This window comes from Macrosteles quadrilineatus, unplaced genomic scaffold (assembly GCF_028750875.1).
Source record: "Macrosteles quadrilineatus isolate MER2022 unplaced genomic scaffold, UCM_ALF_1.0 Scaffold_7__1_contigs__length_78375512, whole genome shotgun sequence".
NCBI lineage: Eukaryota > Metazoa > Arthropoda > Insecta > Hemiptera > Cicadellidae > Macrosteles > Macrosteles quadrilineatus.
Window position 1 is genome coordinate 69,056,006 of NW_026542600.1, and position 22,816 is coordinate 69,078,821.

Genomic DNA, 22,816 nt, shown 5'->3' on the forward strand with positions numbered 1-22,816 from the left:
AACACGTTTTCGTTTTGCACTCATTTTACTTAGTTATTTAACACACGCAACCATTAAATACAGTGTTGAAGATCACATGTTTGACAATCTCACAACTCTATAGAAAAATCAGCGATCTACACAATAGCAGAGAGAGGAGCTAACTGACCTAGAACCCGCCTAGAACCGATAGTTCACGTGTCATTAGGTAGGCGGAGTGGCTGCAGGTGCTTGCGTAGTACATTCTGCGCATCAAAACGCTGTCTCGATGTCAATTGACTACACCGCCGCGTGGGGTGGCGTCGGCATTGTTTCTACGCGGCAGTTGTTCAAATTTTTGAACTTGGTTTTAATTTTTAATATTAAGCTTGGAGCCGATTTGGATAATTGGCGATTCTGTTTGTCAGCGTTCGGATAATCGGCGTTTTACTGTACTTTGATTGGGATTTTCTTATAAGTAGCCTATATTAGATGGGGAATTTTGTAATTTTTAGCCGGGAAAACCAGGAAAAATGTCTGAATTTTGTTTATAGATTCTGCTGACAACCCTGCAATAGTTTTAAACCTAAAGGTATTTTCAACTAGATTACCAGGCTACGAATAAATTTCCGTCGCTGGGGTTGTGACGAGTCGTTTTTGTCAGACAAAGACAGTGAGTGTGTATTTTTTAGGGAGGTAGTTCCACCTAAATAGTTTTAGGCAAGTAGGAAAAGATAAATTGTTATTTATTTAAAACAGCTAATGCTTGGTATGAATCTGGCCAAATAATAGACTTTTTGGCTCATTAACTTATTAAAAAAGACACAAAAACATTCTACATGAATTTGTCCAAGTAATAGATGACACTGAATACTGACGTGGTTTGACAGCAGACCATGATAGGCAACTAGGAACCACAGTAATGTAAAATAAACACAAGAAAGAAAGCCTATTGCACCTGAACCAACACACAGACCTGAGTGTTGTGGTTGTCAGTGACGATAATTTTTATTCAATAATTTTAAAACTTTGTAAAAACCAAATTGAATCAATTTTATTCTAACCTTTGTATTCAATCTTTTCAATTGGAATTGTGCAATCTGTACAATGTTGGTTTCTCTACAATGATGTTATGTTTGTTGCAGCTGGCGTGGTGCAAGTTCGACCTAACACAACCTACATGACCATCACGTACATCTTGGTACCGTGTTGATATTTGGTGTCGCTCTTATGGTTCTCTACTGGTATTACCACCGCCATAAAATGTCCTACTTCAATGAGGTACGACCCGCCATGTGAAACTATTGTTATATTTATTGGTTACTTAATGTTATATCTGTAATTTCTAGAGTTTGTCTGTGACTTCCATTGCATTGATTAAGATAAAACTGGTAATTTCTCTGAAGCTCTATATGTGATAATTTTGTCTCTGATTTAGCCTTCATGGGTGTCTGTCTTTGATTATAAAACACGATCGATGAGAATTACGCAACAAGTTTTTTTTCCGGGTATGGAAACATTAGACAAACAATGTAATTTTATATTTATATTTATGTATATATTACAAAAAGCTATAAAAACCATGTACAGTAGAACCTACCTAATTCGAATTTCAGAGGAAAGCCAAATATATTTCGAATTATTAGTCCAAGTAGTTAGTTTTAACGCACAGCGCCGCCCGCCATGTTTGCACCCTCCCCCCCACCTTATCGACCACATTTAAAAGCAGTGGCGGATCCAGCCAGGGGGTGCGGGGTTCGCGCGCCCCCCCCTTGGGCAAAGATTGCTTTTTTCCACATAGCTTAACCACGATGTCCATTTTGCCGTGTATAGTACTGTAACTCACAAAAATAATCGAGTTTGACAAACAACTTGATTATTTTCGTTAGTTGGAACAGTGATGATCAAACTAAGGCAAGTGCCACGTCCACGTCCTTGTTTAAGCTCTTTTAACTGACCTAGCCTTAGCCTAGCCCTGCAAAGGGTATTCAACTAACTGAAAACTGAACTGAATTCAGTGGTTTTAGTTTTGAGTGAGCAAGCAGTGTCATTTTGAAGCGTAAAAGTCATTTCACCAAATTCTGAAATCACTACAGTACTGACCGAAACATCACCAGTCGCATTGGACTGAATTGAAACTGGATTGAATTCGGCGTGACTGGAATAGAGACTCTGAGCTTTATTCCAACTAGCTGTTACCCACGACGGGCTGCTCCACCCCGTTTTACTACATTAGTATTAATAAAACTATTGATTTGTTTCAGTTAAGATAAAATAAACAAAACAGAATACAGTAATGGTAATACGAACAAATAATAACAGCTGAGGCCTTTCTAACATTAGGTAAATGGAAAGTTCCCTTTGGAAAGCAATTACGACCTTATAGGGCAATTTTTGAAATAATGGATAATATTGCGCAAGGTTCCTCGTCATGACGAACATTTTAAGTATATGGTTTATGGGGGTGTGACTTGTAGTTTTCTCAAAAGTTCATGGGTACTTTTGGCTTTATAGATGTCTATCACACATACACGATTGTTGTTGACGTTGATTGCTCGATTAGAGGTCAAACTTCAACTTCCGGTTAATCTTAAGGCCCGATTTCACCAAACACTTAAACCGCCGTTAAACCATGCTCTAACTGCAGTTAACTCTTAACTGACGAAATCGGATTTCACCACCCGCCGTTAGCGCTAGTTTAGACTAAACCGTCGTTAGATAATTAACTGCCCAATTTTGCCCGGTTAAATTCTTTAATCCTTCGTTAAGTAAATATTAGCTGGCTTTAAGTTTAAAGTTTAGTTTATATTATAGAAAATAATTATTTTGGTGTTATCTTTATTGTGTCTCGGTTCTTGTAATTCTTTTTGTTACATATATATAATGTTACCACAGTTTTGACTTCAGTTTTTTTTCACTACTTCAAATGTACCAAACTGGTTAATGAACAAACAGAATATTGAACATCCCTGTAAAAAGTTGGATTTTGAGTCTTGACTCGACCGCAAAACTCAACCAATTTGTTCCTCGAAATCTCGAATATGTTTTATCAACATCGCTTTGCCTTTATTTACTTATGTTAATTGTTTTGGTATTTATTCTTGCTTTCTGTTGTTATTTTGATCAGAATCTATTGTATTCCTGTAAGCTTGCTGCTTGCTGTCTTCAGTTTTGTTTTCACTACCTCATAAACACTGATTTCTAGGTTATGTTTACTTGCTCCCGATACAGCCCGGTATTATGACAGTTCACTGCCACCGCCACCTGGATTTTACTCTAAACTTTCGTTTATAAAACCAGCGTTAGTTTTGACGTGTTTTCGTTGGTGAAACCAGATTTCCTTACCTGTGGTTTAAATAATTGGTTCCGAAGTTGAACTTAACTGCATTTTTGCAGGCCTAGGCTACTTCTTTGTTCTTAAACCACTGTACGGTCGTTATCTTTGATTTGTATACGGAAAAAGTCCATTCATAAATTCCTTAAATTCTTAAGTGCGCCCCCCCCTCAACAAATTCCTGGATCCGCCCCTGTTCAAAAGAGGCGACATACGTAATTTTGATCACCACAGTCCATATTACAATAATCAGCAATAACATTGCGTACTACTTTCATGCATGCTCAAACCCCCTCAGCTCCTGGACTATATGGCAAGTTGAAATATAGAGAGTTTGATTTATAGAGGTCAGAATAAATAAAATTCAAATTAAGGAGGTACCAGTTTTAAGTGTAGAGAGTTTGATAGAACGGAGACAAATGAACACATTGTGGGAACATCAATAAGAGTGTCAATTAATGTTTCAACAGGTATATTTTTTGTCCTGAATTCGAATTACAGGGGCTTACGGTAATGCAGTTCGAGTTGTAGAGGTTGACTTCGAATTGTGGAGGTAACAGTTTGAATTACGGCAACAAAATTTTAACTGTAGAAGCTTGAGTATGTGCTAATTCCAATTGTTGAGGCTGCATTAAGAGTCAAAATCACTTTGAATTACCAGTATATTATTTTTTTAATTTTAGAGGTTTTCGAATTATCAAGGTTCGAATTAGCGAGGTAATACTGTATAATCAATAAAAGTTTACATTGAATAAATCAAAAATCCCACTTGACATATTTATAAAAGTATATAGTAAACAAAAAGCCCAACACCAGAGGTAACACACGGAGCTACACTCCAGGAACCTAGTGGCATGAGCGGTGACACACGGGTGTGAGCTACTCTCAGGCTTCAACTGATTCATAGGGGTAGTAGGGGGATAGCGAAATTATGTTCAATCGGTTCCTAGAAAGAGGCACATCAAGTACGTTACTCTTGAAACTCCCGGCTGGCGATAACACATATTTTTCTATAAAAATAAATGTGCCAGAGGAGAAAACTTCATTAGGACACCTATGAAGGGTTAATGTTGTTCAGTGATCCTTTAAGGGAATACCTAGATGTACTATTTAGTGATTTTTTTCAAGTGGTCCTATACAATTTTCACTAGAACTGTAGAAACTAGAAACAACATACAATGTTGACTGGGGAAACATATTTTAATGACACACATTTGAGTACTTTTGATACTCATTCTGCATTTCAAACTGCTGTCTTATTCAGTCTCATCTCGTTTCTAGTAAGGTACCAAATAAGTTATGAATAGTAGTAATGTGGGTAAATTTACATTTTATAAGGTTTCTAAATCTAAACGCCTTTAAGCTGTTATTTTTACATCTTCACTTTTTTCACTGGAATTTAATTCCATTTTTATATATTGCTGCTCCACAATTAGTGGGTGAGTAATTTACAAATGGATTCATTTTATTATCTCGTAAATGCATGACGATTAGTATAGTTTCTAAGCACTGTCATACCTTTTGGATGGATCTACAGTTTATAATTTTATTTATAAAACATAAGGCGATTGAATATATTTTATCGCTTTGAATTAAGGCTTGAGTATGAAATATTGTCCAAAGCATATTTTTTGTTTTTATTTTTTTTACCACAAGCAAGGGTAGTTGGATTCACAGGAAAAGCTGTTTAAAACACAGTTTTCTCGTTTCAACAAACCAAAGCACTGTGAACCTTAAATAGCTTTTAGCACACTTAGACTTTAAATTGCTTGTTTGGTATTGGTTTAAGCAAAGCACGATTTACTACAGCATGGCACTTTACATTTTATACTAAGAAATTATTTATGTAGTGAATTCCTTCAAATCTACTTTACATTGGAATGGAAGTGTTCAACTTTCAACATCTTTTGATGAACATAAAACCATACGTACAAATTCTATCTAGATATTGTTTTACTATATTTTGGACCAGAGTACTTACCGTGTTCAGTTGAGATTTTGCTCAGCCAATTGTACTAAACATGTCTGAATGCGCCTAGGAGGCTTCTTGTATAAAAACACCCCTTAGATTGATACCAAATTATTGGAACGTGCTGATTTAGCAGGGGTTTCCTGTACTTTTACTCAAGAATTTGTTAAGTTTGTTTAACATTTTGTCCTTAACTGAATAAAATTTAAAGAATTTTTAATTTAGTGTATCATTGATTAGGGAAAAAATCAAAATAGTTTTTCTGACCACTAAATCAACACTGACAGAGCTTGAGGAACAGAAATGCCAATCTTTGTGATCTCATTGGTTCCTATTATATAAATTTTCTTCTTAAAATGATTGTAATATTTTTAACGAACCCGACTTTATTACTTAGAGAAATGGTTGAGCATGTAAACTGAATTATGATTCGAAATGTAAATTTGAAATGTGTGACGTGACATAGGTGCCTACTATGGAGCCTCATCCTCTGCCCCCACCGAGCCCCACACTTGGCACACGCCCTATCCAACTCATTGAGATAAAAGCACGTGGAAGGTTTGGAGCTGTGTGGAAGGCCCAGTACAAGAACGAACTTGTTGCTGTGAAAATACTCTCAATTCAGGTTTGTTTGAAACAAAATTTACATACAATGGTACCAATGTTTGAATCTTACTCTTAAATGTTTCAGAGTAGGAACTAATGAAACTGCTATAGCTATTTGTGTTTTAAGAGCGCAAAGTATGTCATTACCGCTTGAGAACTGTAAATGACTGTAAGAAACTTTAGCTGAGTGCGGCCATACATTTCGTGAGCGGCAATGACTGTTTGTGCTTGTTATAGGCTACCACACGGTTTTTCCTACCTCAATAATTAACTTATGATAACACACAGTTTAACTTTTTAGTTGTATATAAAATGTATTAGGTTATGTTTGCTATTTTATTATATTGAATTTTAGCCTCCTGATCGCATTTAAATACTATAAATTGGTGTAAAATACCTGCATTTATGCGATCTTGTGTTGTAGCTGAGTTGCTACCGGTTTCAACTCACATTGGAGTCATCTTCAGGCAGTTATAAGATGTTTTCTCGCTTCATTCGAAGGTCGTCAATGGATAATAAATAAATTTTTGTTTATTTATTTATTATCCATTGACGACCTTCGAATGAAGCAAGAAGACATCTTATAACTGCCTGAAGATGACTCCAATGTGAGTTGAAACCGGTAGCAACTCAGCTACAACACAAGATCGCATAAATGCAGGTATTTTACACCAATTTATAGTTGCTATTTTAGGTTATGTTTAGGGATGAGCCAAATTCCGATACTCGATACCTCGATACCATCGATACCAGTGGTATCAAGAATTGCCGATACTCGATACTTCGCTTCATTGTACTCGATACCGATTCTGAAAAGTGAGGTTAATTATAGGGGTGGGCGAGTAGTGATTTTTCAATTCGAGTCGAGTAGTTGCGCGTTAAGTAGGCCTAGACCCAGGGTTTAAGCTGCGGTAGCATTTTTAACATCTTGCTATTCACAACTTTAAAATGCTACATAGTTTTGCAGGCTAGGAATAACTTATAGCAAATTTTCAACAAATAAAATTGAAGATGTAACTTAATGTTCAAACATAGGCCTATGTATTATTAGCCTACTGGAATTTTTTATTTTAAATGCTTACCATATTAAATAATATTTTGTCTACAGTTAACTTAGTTGTTTGAGAGTTTGCAGCATTTGTTGAAACAATGTTCATCCTAGCCTAAATAGGTAGTTTAAGTATACCAAATTGTCTAAATTATATGGTTACTAATTATTAGTACCTGTTACCTTAGGCCTAATAAAAAAATCGGCTTTGACTACTTGTTGGCTGCAGCATTAAATTTACACATCACTTGTTATAGTGTGTTTTATTTTTTCTTCCTCCTCACTAACATGATAATCAACCTGGGTAACTAACTTTTTAAGGTAACTTTAAGAATAATTATTTAAATTCAATTAAGAAACAGAATTTGTAAAAATAAATTTATAAAACAGAAAACTAATATCAAACTACATATTGTATCATAAGTTAAAAACATCAATATGCAATAAGGTTACTTCATCTGCCTTAAGTTTAAAGGTTATGGGTACTAGGGCTATTCTCTTCACTCATTACATTTATAAGAATAATCAAGTCACTCGTCTCTGACAGACTGAAGATTAAACAAAAACGTAGTAGGCCTATTAAGTTATCTTGAAACAAAATCCCACATTAAACACTTAATTTAAAATTAAAACACATTTCTTTGTGGCCCGGTATAGCCTAGGCCTATTTGGCCTTTCTTTGATAAAATCACATCTTTTTTTAGTTTTAGTTACAATTCAAACTGTAGTTGTCATGTTTCTGCCATCAGATTAAAATTGCACAATCAAAATCATAAACAGAATATGTTTATTTTACTTTCTTTAAACTTCCACTAAACAAAATCAATTTTATTTTAAGTTACATATTCACTTCAAAGTAAAAACATTCAAAACTGCTGACGTTGACATAACTTCACTCCAATCCATTGTTAATTAATTTTGAAGGGGTATTAATTTTTCCATGAAATCAGCTACGAAATGTTATCTGTAAATGTATAATCAAATCAAATCAAAACATCTTTATTTTCTTACATGTACATGGGAACAAAAATAGTGTCAATTATAAAGTACTAAACTAGCCTAGATATAAATTAAATACATTTTAAGGATGAATATTTATTCAATGAGTTTCCCCATTGTATAAGGCACCTTTCCTATTAAATGTTTTTTTTTTTATTTAGATTTAATAATTTATAATTTGATTCCTCCTTTATAGAGGCAGGTAATATCCACGATCCAGCAAAATTTTTTTTTAGAATTCCAGCTTGAAATGACAATATCCTTTTTATGTCTTGTATTGTAACTATGTGGCACAACTGGCTCATATTTTAGGCTGTCTCTTTTAGCTATACATGTTATTTCAAAAGTATACGCTGCAAAAACTGTTAAAATATTTAGATTTTTAAAGTGAGATTTAACTGATTCATCTTTTTTAAGGTGTAACATAGTTCTAATGGCTTTTTCTTGCATGATTAGAATTGTATTTAAATTTTTATTCGTAGTGCCCCATATAGTCCAATGCCATAGTTTATGTGAGAATGAATATGGGCAAAATATATGTTTTTGAGTGCATCTAAATTGCACAAATAAGACGTTCTTTTCAATGCATACACTCCAGAATTAAGCTTTTTGAATAATTTTACGTGTTTATTCCAACTTAGATGTTCATCTACATTCTACATAGAGACCTAAAAGTTTGGCTTCAGAAAGTTGTTCTATTGATTCTGAATCAATGATCAAATTGTGTTCAAGTTTCTGTTTACTTTGTTTAGTCGAAAAGGACATAATGTTTGTTTTTGTTGTATTAAGATTCAAATTATTATTTTTTAGAAATTGCTGTATATTATACAATCAGCTGTGTCAATGATTGTATAGCATATTATGTGTATTCTAATCATCCAATCACTATCCAGGACAAGCCATCCTGGTTGGCCGAGCAGGAGATATTCAAGTTGCCCCATATGAACCATGAAAACATTCTCCGTTACATCGGAGTAGAGAAGCGAGGAGAGAACTTGCAAGCAGAGTTGTGGCTCATCACTGGCTTCCACGAGAAAGGCTCACTATGTGACTACCTCAAAGCAAATATAATCACTTGGTCACAACTGGTGCACATCGCCCATTCTATGGCCAGGTAGTTTTTATTTATTGTCCTTAATTTAATTCTGTCAACAAATATTGTGTTAATTGACATGTGTTCAATGTATCATTATTCAATCTTTCTTCCCGTTATCTGCTAGTCACTGAGGTTAATGTCTCTTATTCTAGTTCTTAAAAGATTCATACCTATCAAACCTATCATTGTATAAATCTAAATCTTAATTTGTGAAATGTTGTTGAGAAGCAGTCAAATTATTTCATAAATTAAATTATTACCTAGTGTCAAATTATATGTCCTACCAAAATACCATCTATAAGTCTTATTTCAACCATTGTAGGCTTAAATATCCAATAAATGTTATCTCAACTTCTGTACAGAGGTTTGATGCATCTTCATGAAGAAATCCCTGCTACAAAAGTAGAAATGTACAAACCAGCAGTGGCTCATCGCGACTTCAAGAGCAAAAATGTTCTTCTGAAGAGCGATTTGACTGCTTGTATCGGAGACTTTGGTTTGGCTCTTGTTTTCCAACCTGGCAAACCATGTGGTGACACCCATGGACAGGTCAGTTCCCTTATGCTAACATTTTAAATATAATAGTTTTTTTATTGGTAGTGATTTTATTGATGTATTCTAATGGTATATCTAACCTACAAACTGTATTAAATTATAATATTTTCAGAATTAATGTAATAGTTGAGATTATCCAGTTATATACTTCCCATTTTTCTCTATGCATATTTTCTATGGCAGGAAAAAAATATTCCCAATTTTCGAGACGGAATTACATTTGATTTGGGAATTTTTTGGGACGGGATTAGATCCGATCGTTGACGATTTTGCCGCTTCGCGAGTGACGATGCAGCTATGGCGAGAGATGTTCATAATAGTTCCGCAAATGCAGGAGGCGAAGTCATTTTGACGATCGCGCAGTGACCGCGAGTCATTTCGATGGTCGTACCGTGACCACAGAGTCATATCGACGATCACGCCGTTATTGCAAGTCTTACCGACGATCACGCCATGACTGCAGGGTGATTTCGTAGATCACGCCGTGACAGCGAGTCATACCGACGATCCTGCTGTGACTGAAAGTCATCACGACGATCACGCTGTGACTGCGGGGTCATACCGATGATCACGCCGTTACCGCGAGTAAGAGGTGTGCAAAGCAGCAAAAAAATTTCGGTTCAACTCAAAAGATTTTCGCAATACGGCATTTTTCAATTCATACTTGTCAATGGAGTGAAATAACAATAGGCTAAATTAAATTTACCACATTTGTATAATGGAAATTTTTGTTGATGAGGTATTAGGCCTATTCATACATATATGAATTTTATGTGAAAAAATCTTTATTTTTAATCATATATTAGAAGAACCTGTATTGCTGGAAAATGTCAGTGAGCTGTCAGTTCATAATTTTTACTTGCAGAATCATATTGTGGGTACGCGTCTAATTGGCACCGCGTCAGATTGGCACCGCGACAGATTGGCACCGCTCCTAGAGGTGCCAATCAGTCATAACAGTACACGACAGATTTGAACCTGGAGAAAGGGGTGGTCCCAATCTGTCGTGGTGCCAAGCTGACGGCTGCTGCAGAGGTGCCAATCAGTCGTAACAGTACACGACAGATTGGAACCTCGAGAAATGAGTGGTGCCAATCTGTCGTGGTGACAAGCTGACGGCGACCGCAGAGGTGCCAATCAGTCGTAACAGTATACGACAGATTGGCACCGCTGCCCTCAATAGGCCCACCTTTTCGTTTTACTTACTAGTCTGATGTTTGAAAGCAGAAACGTGTCAATACTTGATGCATGTCAATTAATGTATACACATTGATAATAACATTAACTTTAACAGCACAAACCGCTTCGTAAATGGTCCATCTAATCAAAGTTACAGTTCCTCAAGGCTTTTAATATTATGCCATTAAATTTAAGTTTATAATTTGGAAAACGTCTGATACCTACTAAAGTATTTGGCACAATTGAATGAAACCTTGCAGTCATTTTTCGGAAGGGGGGTGTGCGTTAACCTGGTTAAAAAGGGTTTTTTCATTCAGAAGTTACAGCTTGTCAAAGATATGACAATTTATCATTCAGTTAACTAATATTATTTCAATGAAATGATATTTTTTATGCATTATAGAGTGATAAATTATGTTATATTTGAGATGCTGTAATTTATTACTTAATTTACCTTTTTGTAAACAAGATGCGGTTGCACGCAAGTAGGCCTTCCCTATAAAATAATTACCGGTACTTCCTTCTTGGACCAAAACTCTAAAATCAGGTAATGTATAACTCGAGGTATGGTTAAAGTGAATACTGTATGCAAATCTTCTGAAATGGGGTTATTTAGGCGTGAAATTTACGTGAATTAAAATATATAAAGCTATGGAAATTGAAAGCGGTCGCCATGATGGATTTTCTACCTCATATCAGAACTTTGAGAAAAAAATACTTTTAAACACTTTCTTAGTATGCATCTAGATATAGGCTACATGCCATGATGTCGTGTTAGTTAAGCAGTTTGTAACTCGAGACCGGCTGGATCTTTTTAATGATTTATGATTTGTTGGATTCGTCTTTAACCCGATTAACACATGTATCTTCAGTTCAGTATTTAAATTTAGGGCTAAGCCCCACATATGTATGTTATGCGTATGAAGAAAAATATGATGGATTTTGACCATATGCATACATTAATTTAAATATTTTCGACACAGATGATTAAACATTTGACAGGTAATGTAATTGAAAGTCATTTTCAGCTGTTTTATGTTGTCTGTGATTGTTTTTTAAAAGGCTTATAAAGGTGGCCGGTTGATTTGGTTTTTTTTTTACTTTTATGGGGTACAAAGTTTGCCGGGTCATCTATTTTGTAATGTACAGTTCGCTCAATGTTTCTGTACATAACAATAAAATACGTTTTAAATTAATATTAAAGTAATATTTAAATAGTACTAGCAGTGTACCCGTCCTTCGTATGGGGTTAGCAAATAAGCATAAAGTGCTTATTGCAGTTATCCTCAAGCTTTGCTTTTGTAATAGGGAAGGACACGATTTGGTAAAATTAAATTTGTTTCTTTAAATTTACGCTATGCTATAGTACTTTATAACACATCTACCATAGCCATAATGTTTTACCACTGCACATAAATAATAGAAAAAAAAAATCAAATCACACAATATCACAAATGATTTATTAACTTGAAAACATAACCATAACTGTAAACAATCCTACTTTGACAGTTCACATGGAGTAGCACAGCATTTTGTTGCTGCTTAGTTCAAATTAGCTGTTGTCATAAATGCAAAAAAAAAATATAGTACTGCACCCTGTTGGTAAATGTTATAACTTTTAATGCTTTTGCATATCATAGAAATCTTTTTTTCAAGTTTGATATAAAAACTTTGATATATAAAATGTCAAAGAAAACATGACCAAAAACGTAATGATATTTGTTTTTGTAGATCATAAAAAGTTGCACAAGCTACATATTTATACTGAACATATTAATTATGAGTCAGTATCTCTTGTTTCCGTGGATGTACGTACGCCCCAACAATAGGAGTCGGACCCGGAAAACAAGACGATTAGTGATAATTGACAGACTCTGCCTCACTCTGACCGTTCCAAAACTTAAAATATTTTTAGAATCAACTTAAAATTTGATTAATGTTTCGGGAAGTCGTAACAGTTTGATACGTTTGCCCTTTGCAGTATTATTAATATGGTTTACACAAGAATCTATAGAATGACTGTTGAAGTGATTGACTTTAAATTAAAGAACTATATTTTAACGTTTAACGTTTTAACGTAATTTATAATGTACGTTATTTAGATGGAAAGTAAATAAAAGAAACGTCTTATAACATTAAAAACATATATTTACGCTTATACTGTTACAAGATGGTAAATACACAAAAAAATATGGTAAATGGTTACCACTTACCATTTTTTTTGTACATTTACCGTCTCTACTTGAATACTGCAAGTAGTTAAATCTCATTCACGAGGAACAGGTGTAGTATTGATTGACTTTAGAGAAGGATTGGATTAATATTTCAGCTCCACTCAATATTGCACGCAGAAAACTGCGTTGTTGTATTTTAAAACCTCATTCAAGAAAGGGGTGGTGCCAATCTGTCGTGGTGACAAGCTGACGGCGGCCGCAGAGGTGCCAATCAGTCGTAACAGTACACGACAGATTGGAACCTCGAGAAAGGGGTGGTGCCAATCTGTCGCGGTGCCAAGCTGACGGCGGCCGCAGAGGTGCCAATCAGTCGTAACAGTACACGACAGATTGGAACCTCTAGAAAAGGGTGGTGCCAATCTGTCGTGGTGCCAAGCTGACGTGGGGTGATATTTCATGGCCTCATGTCAACGAGGTTCCAATGTGACGCCGGGTGCTAAAACACCATGGTGCCAATCTGTCGTGGTGCCAATCTGACTGCGACTCCTACCAGTTAATAAAAGTTTGTATAAAAGATTGCTATTGGACGATCGGGTCACGCCACTTCCCCAACCCATGAGTCCATGTTAACCGTCACCTCCAGACCTCAGTTATAGCCAGCTTCCATCCTGAGTAACTCCGGCCTGTTCGGTAGTTAGCAGTTTTACAGTTTTAAACCGTAGTTCTTATTAACTTCCCGATTCCCGTAGTGTACGATGTCAGGGTAACGTAGTGACATTAATGTAACTAACAGTGTTCAAGGGTAGCACCGTGTCAACGAAGATAATTCATAAACAAATTAAAACATTTGCAAGATTTATACAGAAACTTTCAATTGGTTTATATTGATAAAAATAGAATCAGACCTACAAACTACCAGGTATACATAGCAGACCTACAAAAATACCAAATTTATCAGTCTAAAACATCAATCTTACAAGTTAAAGATCAAGTAAGAAATCAGACTTGTGTTATTTTTAGAATGATTTGTTTTGGCAATTTTTACAGTAGTAAAACATGTCTCACACTGCTTGCACTTAACAAAACTTCTCATCATTTGCAATGTCAAAACAAAAGAATTAACAATTAAAGTAGTATTTACATGTAAAGAATTAATTAAATAAGAACGCCTTTGCAAATGAAACTCAACAACAACGCGCTCCTATATTGCGGGTATTACATTGAATTTCTGCAGGCATTTTTTTGTATATGGATACTGACTCTCTCATGAATGGAATAGTATTTTGATCACCACTGAATCGAATCGGAATTTCGATGCATTGCACACCCCCACCGTGAGTCATTTCGACGATCGCGTCGTGACCGCGAGTCACAAGTTTCTATTTCACCCATTTTTCGGTTTTTATAGATCAGTGCCGCAAACGGTAAAAATTAATTTTGTCTGTCTTTTTTGGTAACACTGCAATACCAAAAAATATGTATGTATGTTCTGTAGACTTTAATAACAAACTCTTTTTATGCACTGGAAAAAATTCCGTCCCGTCCCGAAAATCGGGAAGGAAATAAAAATACTGTCCCGTCCATCCATAATTTTCTTAATGATTTCTGCACTATTAAGATTTATTTTTTTCTTTGTTATATAACAACTACTTAAAAAAACGTCCTGATGTATTATTTTTTCTTAAAAATACTTGTAGGCCTGATCCAATCCTCTATAGTTTAGACACAGTGGCAATTTCAATATAAGATAGATCAAGCTTTTGTTTTATTTTCCAAAATGCAGAAGCATGTAGGCATGTGCCTTACAGCATTTCAAAATCAATGTACACGATCAAGAGTTAACTGCTAAGCATGTAGTGTCCCAAATAAGACTTTAAAAACTCAAAAATACAATCAACAATGACTAGTATTGTTGTCTGTATGTTCAGGTGGGCACCAGAAGGTACATGGCCCCAGAGGTGTTAGAAGGAGCCATCAACTTTTCCAGGGATGCTTTCCTCCGCATCGACATGTACGCATGTGGTCTCGTCCTGTGGGAGCTGGCTTCAAGGTGTACAGCTCAAGAGGTAGGTCGCTTATTCATAAATATAACAATCAATCCATAAAGCCCTTGGGCTCCTTTTATAACAAATAGGCTCTTTTACCTCTGTAGTAGTTCAAAAGTTCCATCAACAACGTGCAGGTTCATTTTGTTGCTAGCGCAATAATGTAAGAGTAACACATCAACACATCAAAATAAACAAATACATAACACTAGACACAAAACACGGTCATAAAAACAAACCATAGAGCCATCATCATGACTAATCGGTTCTAATAAATCGATGTTGATTGATAATAAGATTTATGTTCTATCAAATATATTTATTAGCAACCCTCGTTTTATACCCACGAAAAGACACTAAGGGATCAGGACACTTTTGATAGAACTACTATTTTTTATTTTGAAAAGTATCGTCGACTTTTGATATAATATCGCTCCACATTCCATATTATATCCACATGCTATTAATTTGAATGGAAATAGTGCTTTGATTTATCTAATTATAACTTTATTGTCAACATTTGAAACCCAAACTACTTTATTTTTTGTTTTTTCAACATTTGTTTTCTGTTCAAGGGCCCCATCGGAGAGTACCAACTTCCATTTGAGAGTGAAGTAGGGCAGCATCCTTCACTGGAGGATATGCAAGAATGTGTTGTTCACAAGAAACTGAGACCAGAGTTGAGATCCACATGGAAATCACATCCGGTAGGTCTTTTATTTGGGTTTACCCATCCATATCTGTAGTGGTGTCTAAAACCAAATCCCAAACAAAAACTCAATTTCGATTTGAAATTTGATTGACAAGTTTTGAGATCCAAAAAGGAGTTTTAAGTTATTTGATTTTTTTATACAAAATGTTGTTTTAGGCCTCAAGTGAATTGCCACATATTCAATATTCATGTTTTTATGTCATGCTCATGAATCCAATTTCTTTCAGTTTTCATTAGGCCTATATCCTTTTATCATAACTTGTATTTTTTTGTAACCTTAACCAAGTAAATAAAAAGTTGTACGTTTAAGTATCTAGGTTCAAGATTCTGGATTATATTTTAAGCCATTAACATGTTAAAAAAAACCTTTTTCCTTCGCTATAGCTGCAAACCTTAATAGACTACTCATTAAACCCAATATTTTAAAAACAGGGAATAAAAATTACATGTGTTAAGTAATTTTAAAATCCAACTAGGAAAATGGAAATTTTTTTAGTCTGCAGGTCTTGGCTCATGTTTATGTTAATTTTTTTTGTTTTGACTTAAGCAGAGTCTATACCCAATAGATGTAAGGGATCCTACTGAAGACTTAAATGCTGGTAGCATTGTGGGGGGGGGGGGGGAGTGTAGACTGCCCTATGATAGTGCTAATGCACTTGTATTATCTTTGTTTTACAGGGTCTAGGCGCCCTTTGTGATACTATGGAAGAATGTTGGGATCATGATGCTGAGGCTCGACTATCTGCGTCTTGTGTCATGGAGAGGATCGCTTGTCAATCTAGACTTCTGCAGCCCTCCCTACATTCCCCTGCATAAGGTAACTTCTGGTCAATCTCAACTAATTTATATATGAATTTTATTAGATCATTAAACATCATACACATGCAATTGATCGTGTTAATTAGTATAGCAAGTTAACAATTCAAAAAGATACATGCAAGCAAGTTTACATCGATTTAATATTACCTGCGGTCACGGGATTATCATCATCGTCTTTCACAATTGCGGCCAAATCCTGAGTATCCCCCCCCCGGTTGTGAAGACATCATCTTCTTCCGCGGTCATGGAAACATGAATTTTTCACGAATTTTCAATTGAGCGATTGTTGCAGGCATGTTGGGTATCGGTATCAATTCTTGATGATTAATTCTTGATACCGATACCAATATCCAAAAATCTGTGGTATCGAGAGTTGACAGATCCATAATTTTTTTGCAGCTGTGCAGTCTGACTATATTTCTTTTATCCCCAAGTTATTGTGTTTAATAGACTTTTTCGTGTTACAGAAAGCGACAAATACAACAGAGTTCAAACTTGTGCCAAATTGGACCGACAGAGACTGTATCTGTGTTGTGTGCGTACTGATCGGACGTTTATATTATTTTTAAGGATCAGAGTTTTATTTTTAAGTATGTAATATAAATAAGATAAGTTTATTTTTTACATAGGTTAGGTTGGTTCATATGTGATTGTTAATTTGTTTTTTTCCGTTGTATTCTGTCTTACAACAGAAAATCTGCGTACATCGAAACTGTAGGCCACTGTAAAACAGTTGGAAACAGTAGATCACTATATATTTATAATATTTGAATGACGATGTTTTGCACTTTTATAAAGATTAACAGTTGAAATCTAAATTTGATTTACTCAATATTAATGGGAAATTAAAGTACATTTGAAATTTACACGTGGTTGACCTTTAACCTTGCTATTTGTGTCTATTGCTTGGACCAGTTGATGGTTTGGAAAATTACCCACTTCTTGATATATAAATTTAATGTAATGTGCCCAAGTGGGGTTTGGAAAGAACATCATGCTGCAAAATAATTCCAGCATTTTGAGCGATGATTTCTTTGGTAATTCAAATTATTGAGTTTTGATTTGTATAGTAGGGTATTTATGATTGTGAAAGGTAACAACAGTCTATGACTTATTTCACCAACTGGTTCTCCTTAAAAAAAAATTATCGGGTTAATCTTAATAAATAATTAACAACATTACGCTATCTCTTTGAGTAATTTTGATTAACAATTGGATTTGATTCGACGAATGTAACGGAAAAGAACAGCTGAATTTTATAGTTGACTCAAGGTAGTGTAGCATTTTTTATGTAAAAAGAAATTAGGTTAGCCGGTTGATTCGTAACTTAGTTCATAGGAAAGCCCCTGAAAATGTTGACTAAATCAGGTTTGTATTTATGTATTTTTATCAATCACATCAGAACAAGTATTATTCATTATTAATCTGATAGTGAGTTTAATCTTGACTTGTTTACAGTTGTCAATCCGATGTGTAGGTTAAGTGAGAACACTGCCTGGTATGTTTTTGTATGACAAATATAAATAGCCGAAATATTTCTATTAATTTTCTTTGTAAATATGTTTTATCGCGTGGAATAGCTCTTTTCAGTTCTTAGTTTAATTGTTTACCCAATCTTAAAGAAATGTTTTCAGAGAAAGAAAAGGACGAAGTGTTAGGATTATAGGAACAAGTAATTTATGAAAGTCATATCGCTGTTCTCGTTCTCTGAGGTTGTATATTTTCAGCACCATATCAGATCAGACATATTCAGAAATGAAAGCCTGATGGATTTTTAACTGAGGGGAATTGTTTGAACAAGTCCAAAGAAAAACCAATGATATTGTGTGTAAAATATGCCTCAGCGTGTTTTAAGGGGTCAAAAATTGTAACTCACTTCAGAGTGACGCGTCTTTTTTTTAAATGACTACCAGTGATTTCATAATCTAAACTTTAAATGATTCATAAACTAGAAACTTAAAATGGTCTTGAAAACATAGTATCCTTTTTTTGTTATAGGCCATGTATTTAGTTTGAAATCTGTATAATCCAAAACTAAATAATAAACATTATTATCTAAATAATAGTGTCAAAAGTGTTTTGGGTTATATTCTGCTTTCAAATTCTGAGTCATGGCATGGGCAACATTTTAGTTTTTAAATAGCTCTAAATAATTACAAGATTGATATTACATTGTTGGCAACTAAAATTGTTAAAATAGTTTCTACTGTGCCATATCACCTTGCGGTTGTATTTCCTGTCAATGATATTATTTTTTCAGCTGTTTAACTTTAAGTAGGCATACTTACTGGACTTGAATGGTGTGGTTGCTTGTTTGAGAGTGTTGAAATTTGGTAATATGTTTAAAATACTTAATACCTTACTGAAGAAAATATTTTGGATAGGAAATTAAATTTAAAATAAATGGTTGTCGTTGACTTGTTGGTTGTAAAATGTGGCTCCAAGAGTAAAATATATATATTTCTGTATTTGAAAAAATAAAAAAATATTTTATGGAGAGTGTCTAGTTATGAAAAAATTGTTGTCTCACTGGTCTATATATTCTTCTCCATCTAAAAAATTGGTTTTGTGGTTGCTAAACACAAGTTTATATTCTCGACTATTCACTTTTAAAAAATTAATAAAATAGCTGTCATATATAGTTTTTATTACTGATTAAATTAATGATTTTGAAAGTACATGTATGTTATATTTATAGTTACTAGCTCTTTATTTATCGTGTATTTAAGAATTCATCTATTAGTGACATTTTGTATAGTAGCTTGGAGAAGATTTTAGATCCACTTGATTCACAATTTATTCACCCAATGTTGGTGTCTTAGATTAGGTATTGGTTGGTGTTGTGTGAAAGAGTTGGGCATTTTCTTGTTTTGTACTTAAATTCTTGCATATTCCACCAGTAATCATTGGAAATACATGTTAAAATGTATCAAGATTTATAAAAAAAATTTTAACAAAAATTTTAATCTCTAGTAGTTTTGGGAGTAAATCTAAATCTGTTCAAAATACATGGGGGGAGGAGGTTTGGGTGGACCGATGCTTTAAGTTGTCAAAGGAGGTAACTGAGGTGAATTTGATCATGATTAAATGTATGAGATATAAAAATCAAGACAAGAAATACAATAATCGGCCTAATCATTTTTTTTTTTTTTTTTTTTTTTTATTAAAGTATTGGGTTATTGTCATTATCCGCTAACCCGATATATTATATACATTGTGCATTTTTGTCAAAATTTTATGTTTTTGATAGTAAAATACTTTTATTTGGATATTTAACTATTCGTCCTAAAACAAAAAGAGATACATTTAGTAGCAGTTTTTGCTGATCTTTGAATGTGTTCTCTACCATAAAGTTAAAAGATTAGGTTTAGTTTGCTAATCCTGATGATCCTAATGGGTTGATTTTTACCCAAACACTTTGGTTTATTTACTATTCATTGCTACTATCCAAACCTATCCACGGCTAAAGAGGGCTCAAGCCTTGAAACAGCTTCAGTGGGCTCCCCACTCACTGAAAATCCACAATTAATTCACAATTTTTTACTTTGTCTCTTGTTTAAGCTGTGGGCAACCAACACACAATCAACAAAATTTACATATTCAAAATGTTATTAAATTCCTTTGTAAATAATATTGAAGCCTACTATGAATTCGGCCACAGGAGTTGCTTATTATTGACAATATCATTTTAACTCAAATTTTTATTAGGACTCAGCAAATAAAGTAAAAAAGTCAAAATAATTCAAATTGTTTTTCTATGTACAAATCGGCCAGGAAAATGCCCAAACTAGGATAAAAATAGAATGTACCTCAGAATTTGAAGTAAATATTGCTGTAATTTTCCTAATGTTTGTATTGTTTTTGGTTTTTACAATCTGAATGTTCTGTATTTTTAAACTCTGTAACTACCTCAAAATCATATATCAGGTACAGTTAATTGTTTAAAACAGTTCTAATTTGTATTTACATATCACGTATACGAGGGCTGTTTGGAAAGTTGTAAAGCTATCAAGATTAATTTTATAAATCTGTGAAGTTGATGACTGTAAGTTCTTATGTCACGTTTTGAGAGGTACATCAAGTTTAAGCATTCTGAAGCGGCCAAAGTGCTGTTTTATCTGTTTTTAACAGCAGAGATCTATTGTATGTAGGATCAACAGTATCGGCTTACTAACGATTGGTCGTCTATCCAACCCAACACAATAAAAAACTTTCCCGATTGCTCTGGCTCTCAAATATTAAATGAAATACTTGTTCTTATGCAAAGGATTAGGTTTTGCCCTTTATTTTTTAAGCTACTGCTACCTTAGGCACCATACACATTACAAAACTAAAGATAATTTAGGGAAAGATATTAAACAAAACTTTACAAAATGATTCTGTAACATATCGATAGAGAGATGATAGTTTCAAATAACCAATCTCGACTATGTGTCTAAACGGATCTTGTATGTAATGCTAAACTCCACCAATCTAATTAAAAGTAATATTTGCATTTTAGAACAGGGTAAAATATTTTTCTCTGTTAGAATTTATGAAATATTTGCAATGTATAGTTTTGGTGTATGTTACAAAACATGGTGAACTTTTAGATGGATCTCTCAAAATTTGGAAGTTGGTACCATTTATTAAAAGCTGTAACAGTTCAGTATTAATTAGTTTACTGGAATTACAGCGATTACTTAAATTATATTTTGATAACCAGCAAAGCAGATTTATCTGTTAATCAAATTAGAGAAACGCAAGTTTTGAACTACATTTTTTCCAATTGTATTTTATATGGTTAACACATATAAAATACAATATACACAAAAAACTGACGTAATATTTGTTTAGTGTTAAGTAATTTGGTATGCCTAATGTAGCATTGCTTGGATTTGACATTAGTTATCAATGAATGTTTGGGTCGACTATATAAACAAAAAATACATACCATTGTGCAGATAAATATTGGTTCCATTCACAAAAATTAACATTCAAATAGCTTTAATTACAGTACACAGGATGAAGATTTCTTTACATTATGTTGATAAACGTGCAGTTTTTTTTTTTTACATTAGTAATTTGCTAATCATTTCAAGTTTAGAGTGTAATGTCAATTTCTTTGACTATTTCTTTTTATGCATATTTTTATATTTTGGTGCGTCGCCCCTACAGGCATCTAAAACTATAGTTCAATCACAAGTACAACATTTTGATGTTTTTCCGATACAACTTTTGATGGCTTTTGTTTTAAGTATTTATCGTCTGTGTGTCTATTTTACGTTGTAGTCATAGCTTGTGCCCACTTTGAAACAGAATGGCTGCCTGCTTACTTTTATTTAATGCTTGTACGTAGCCTATGTATAAATAAGTACGTAATACATAATACTGGTATTTTATTTGTTGTATAGATCATGATATATTTGTATTTTTGTAATTTTTGGAACTGTACATTTATAAGTTTTTATTCTCTTTATGCATTCTTTGCTCTTCTTGGGTGTATTGTTGTATTTTTTTTACTTTTCCATAGCATTATGCAGAGATTGGATGGTTTATAATTCGGTTCCATACACTTTGACATGTTGAATACCCAATTGACATTTCCAAAACTTATTTCTTTTTATTGCAACTTTATGAGTCATTAATCTTAAGCATCTACATTGTCATTGAGATTGAATATTTTATTTGTTCATGTAAGTGCTGTTGGTTTTTGTAGTGAAACATAATATCTAACTAAATACATAATGCATACATAATATTGATTTTAAGGAATCATTTCAGTGGTTATTTTCCCTGAAAAGGTAGTTTTTGTCTTACAAGTTTTTTTTTTGTTTTTTTTATCACGTTTGTAAAAATTGTGTTTTTAATGAGATAGGATTGAATCAGTAAGATAACTTGTAACAGAATATTACTCGTTTGTTTGTTTTATAAATGAAAACTATCTATTTCGTACAAAAATATATATTAGTTTCTTTATCAGTCATTTTCTAATGAATCATGTACTGTAGTAGACCCCCTCTTAACCGACTATAATGGGACTGGACCTAGGTCGGATAACTCAAAAGGTTGGTTAAAACAGGCAATCCCTAAAAACATAACAAAATGAAGTGCTATTCATTTGTAGTTATATAATCATTATTTTGTAGTCGTACTTGCATTGTTTATAAAATAAACTACACTTATCTCCTTTGTCCGTATTGATAGAAAAGTCACAAATAAACACAACACATGGTTAAGTCAAATACTTTCAATGGAATAAATTATAGTTGTAGGCAAGAGTCAATAAAAATTCTTATTTTAATAACTAATATTAACTCTTTCAATGCGGCCGTCATGTTTA

At 33.8% G+C, this 22,816-nt stretch overlaps 1 protein-coding gene across 1 annotated transcript; it reads left to right on the forward strand.

Annotated features, from left to right (window-relative positions):
* Positions 1-1,108: 1,108 nt before the first annotated feature.
* On the forward strand, positions 1,109-19,613 carry LOC128998198 (activin receptor type-2A). The gene is made up of 8 exons (XM_054424218.1): positions 1,109-1,239; positions 5,728-5,886; positions 8,808-9,028; positions 9,373-9,559; positions 14,847-14,984; positions 15,539-15,670; positions 16,354-16,492; positions 16,962-19,613. Exons 1-7 carry the CDS (start codon positions 1,189-1,191, stop codon positions 16,489-16,491), a joined length of 1,026 nt encoding a protein of 341 aa, XP_054280193.1. The 5' UTR covers positions 1,109-1,188; the 3' UTR covers position 16,492; positions 16,962-19,613.
* The last annotated feature ends 3,203 nt before the right edge of the window (positions 19,614-22,816 follow it).

Excerpts from the sequence above, each read along its gene's own strand:
- LOC128998198 (XM_054424218.1), top strand. The coding sequence starts at position 1,189 with ATGGTTCTCTACTGGTATTACCACCGCCATAAAATGTCCTACTTCAAT. Across the intron at positions 14,985-15,538 it reads CAAGGTGTACAGCTCAAGAG|GGCCCCATCGGAGAGTACCA; the intron begins GTAGGTCGCTTA and ends TTTCTGTTCAAG. Across the intron at positions 15,671-16,353 it reads CCACATGGAAATCACATCCG|GGTCTAGGCGCCCTTTGTGA; the intron begins GTAGGTCTTTTA and ends TTTGTTTTACAG.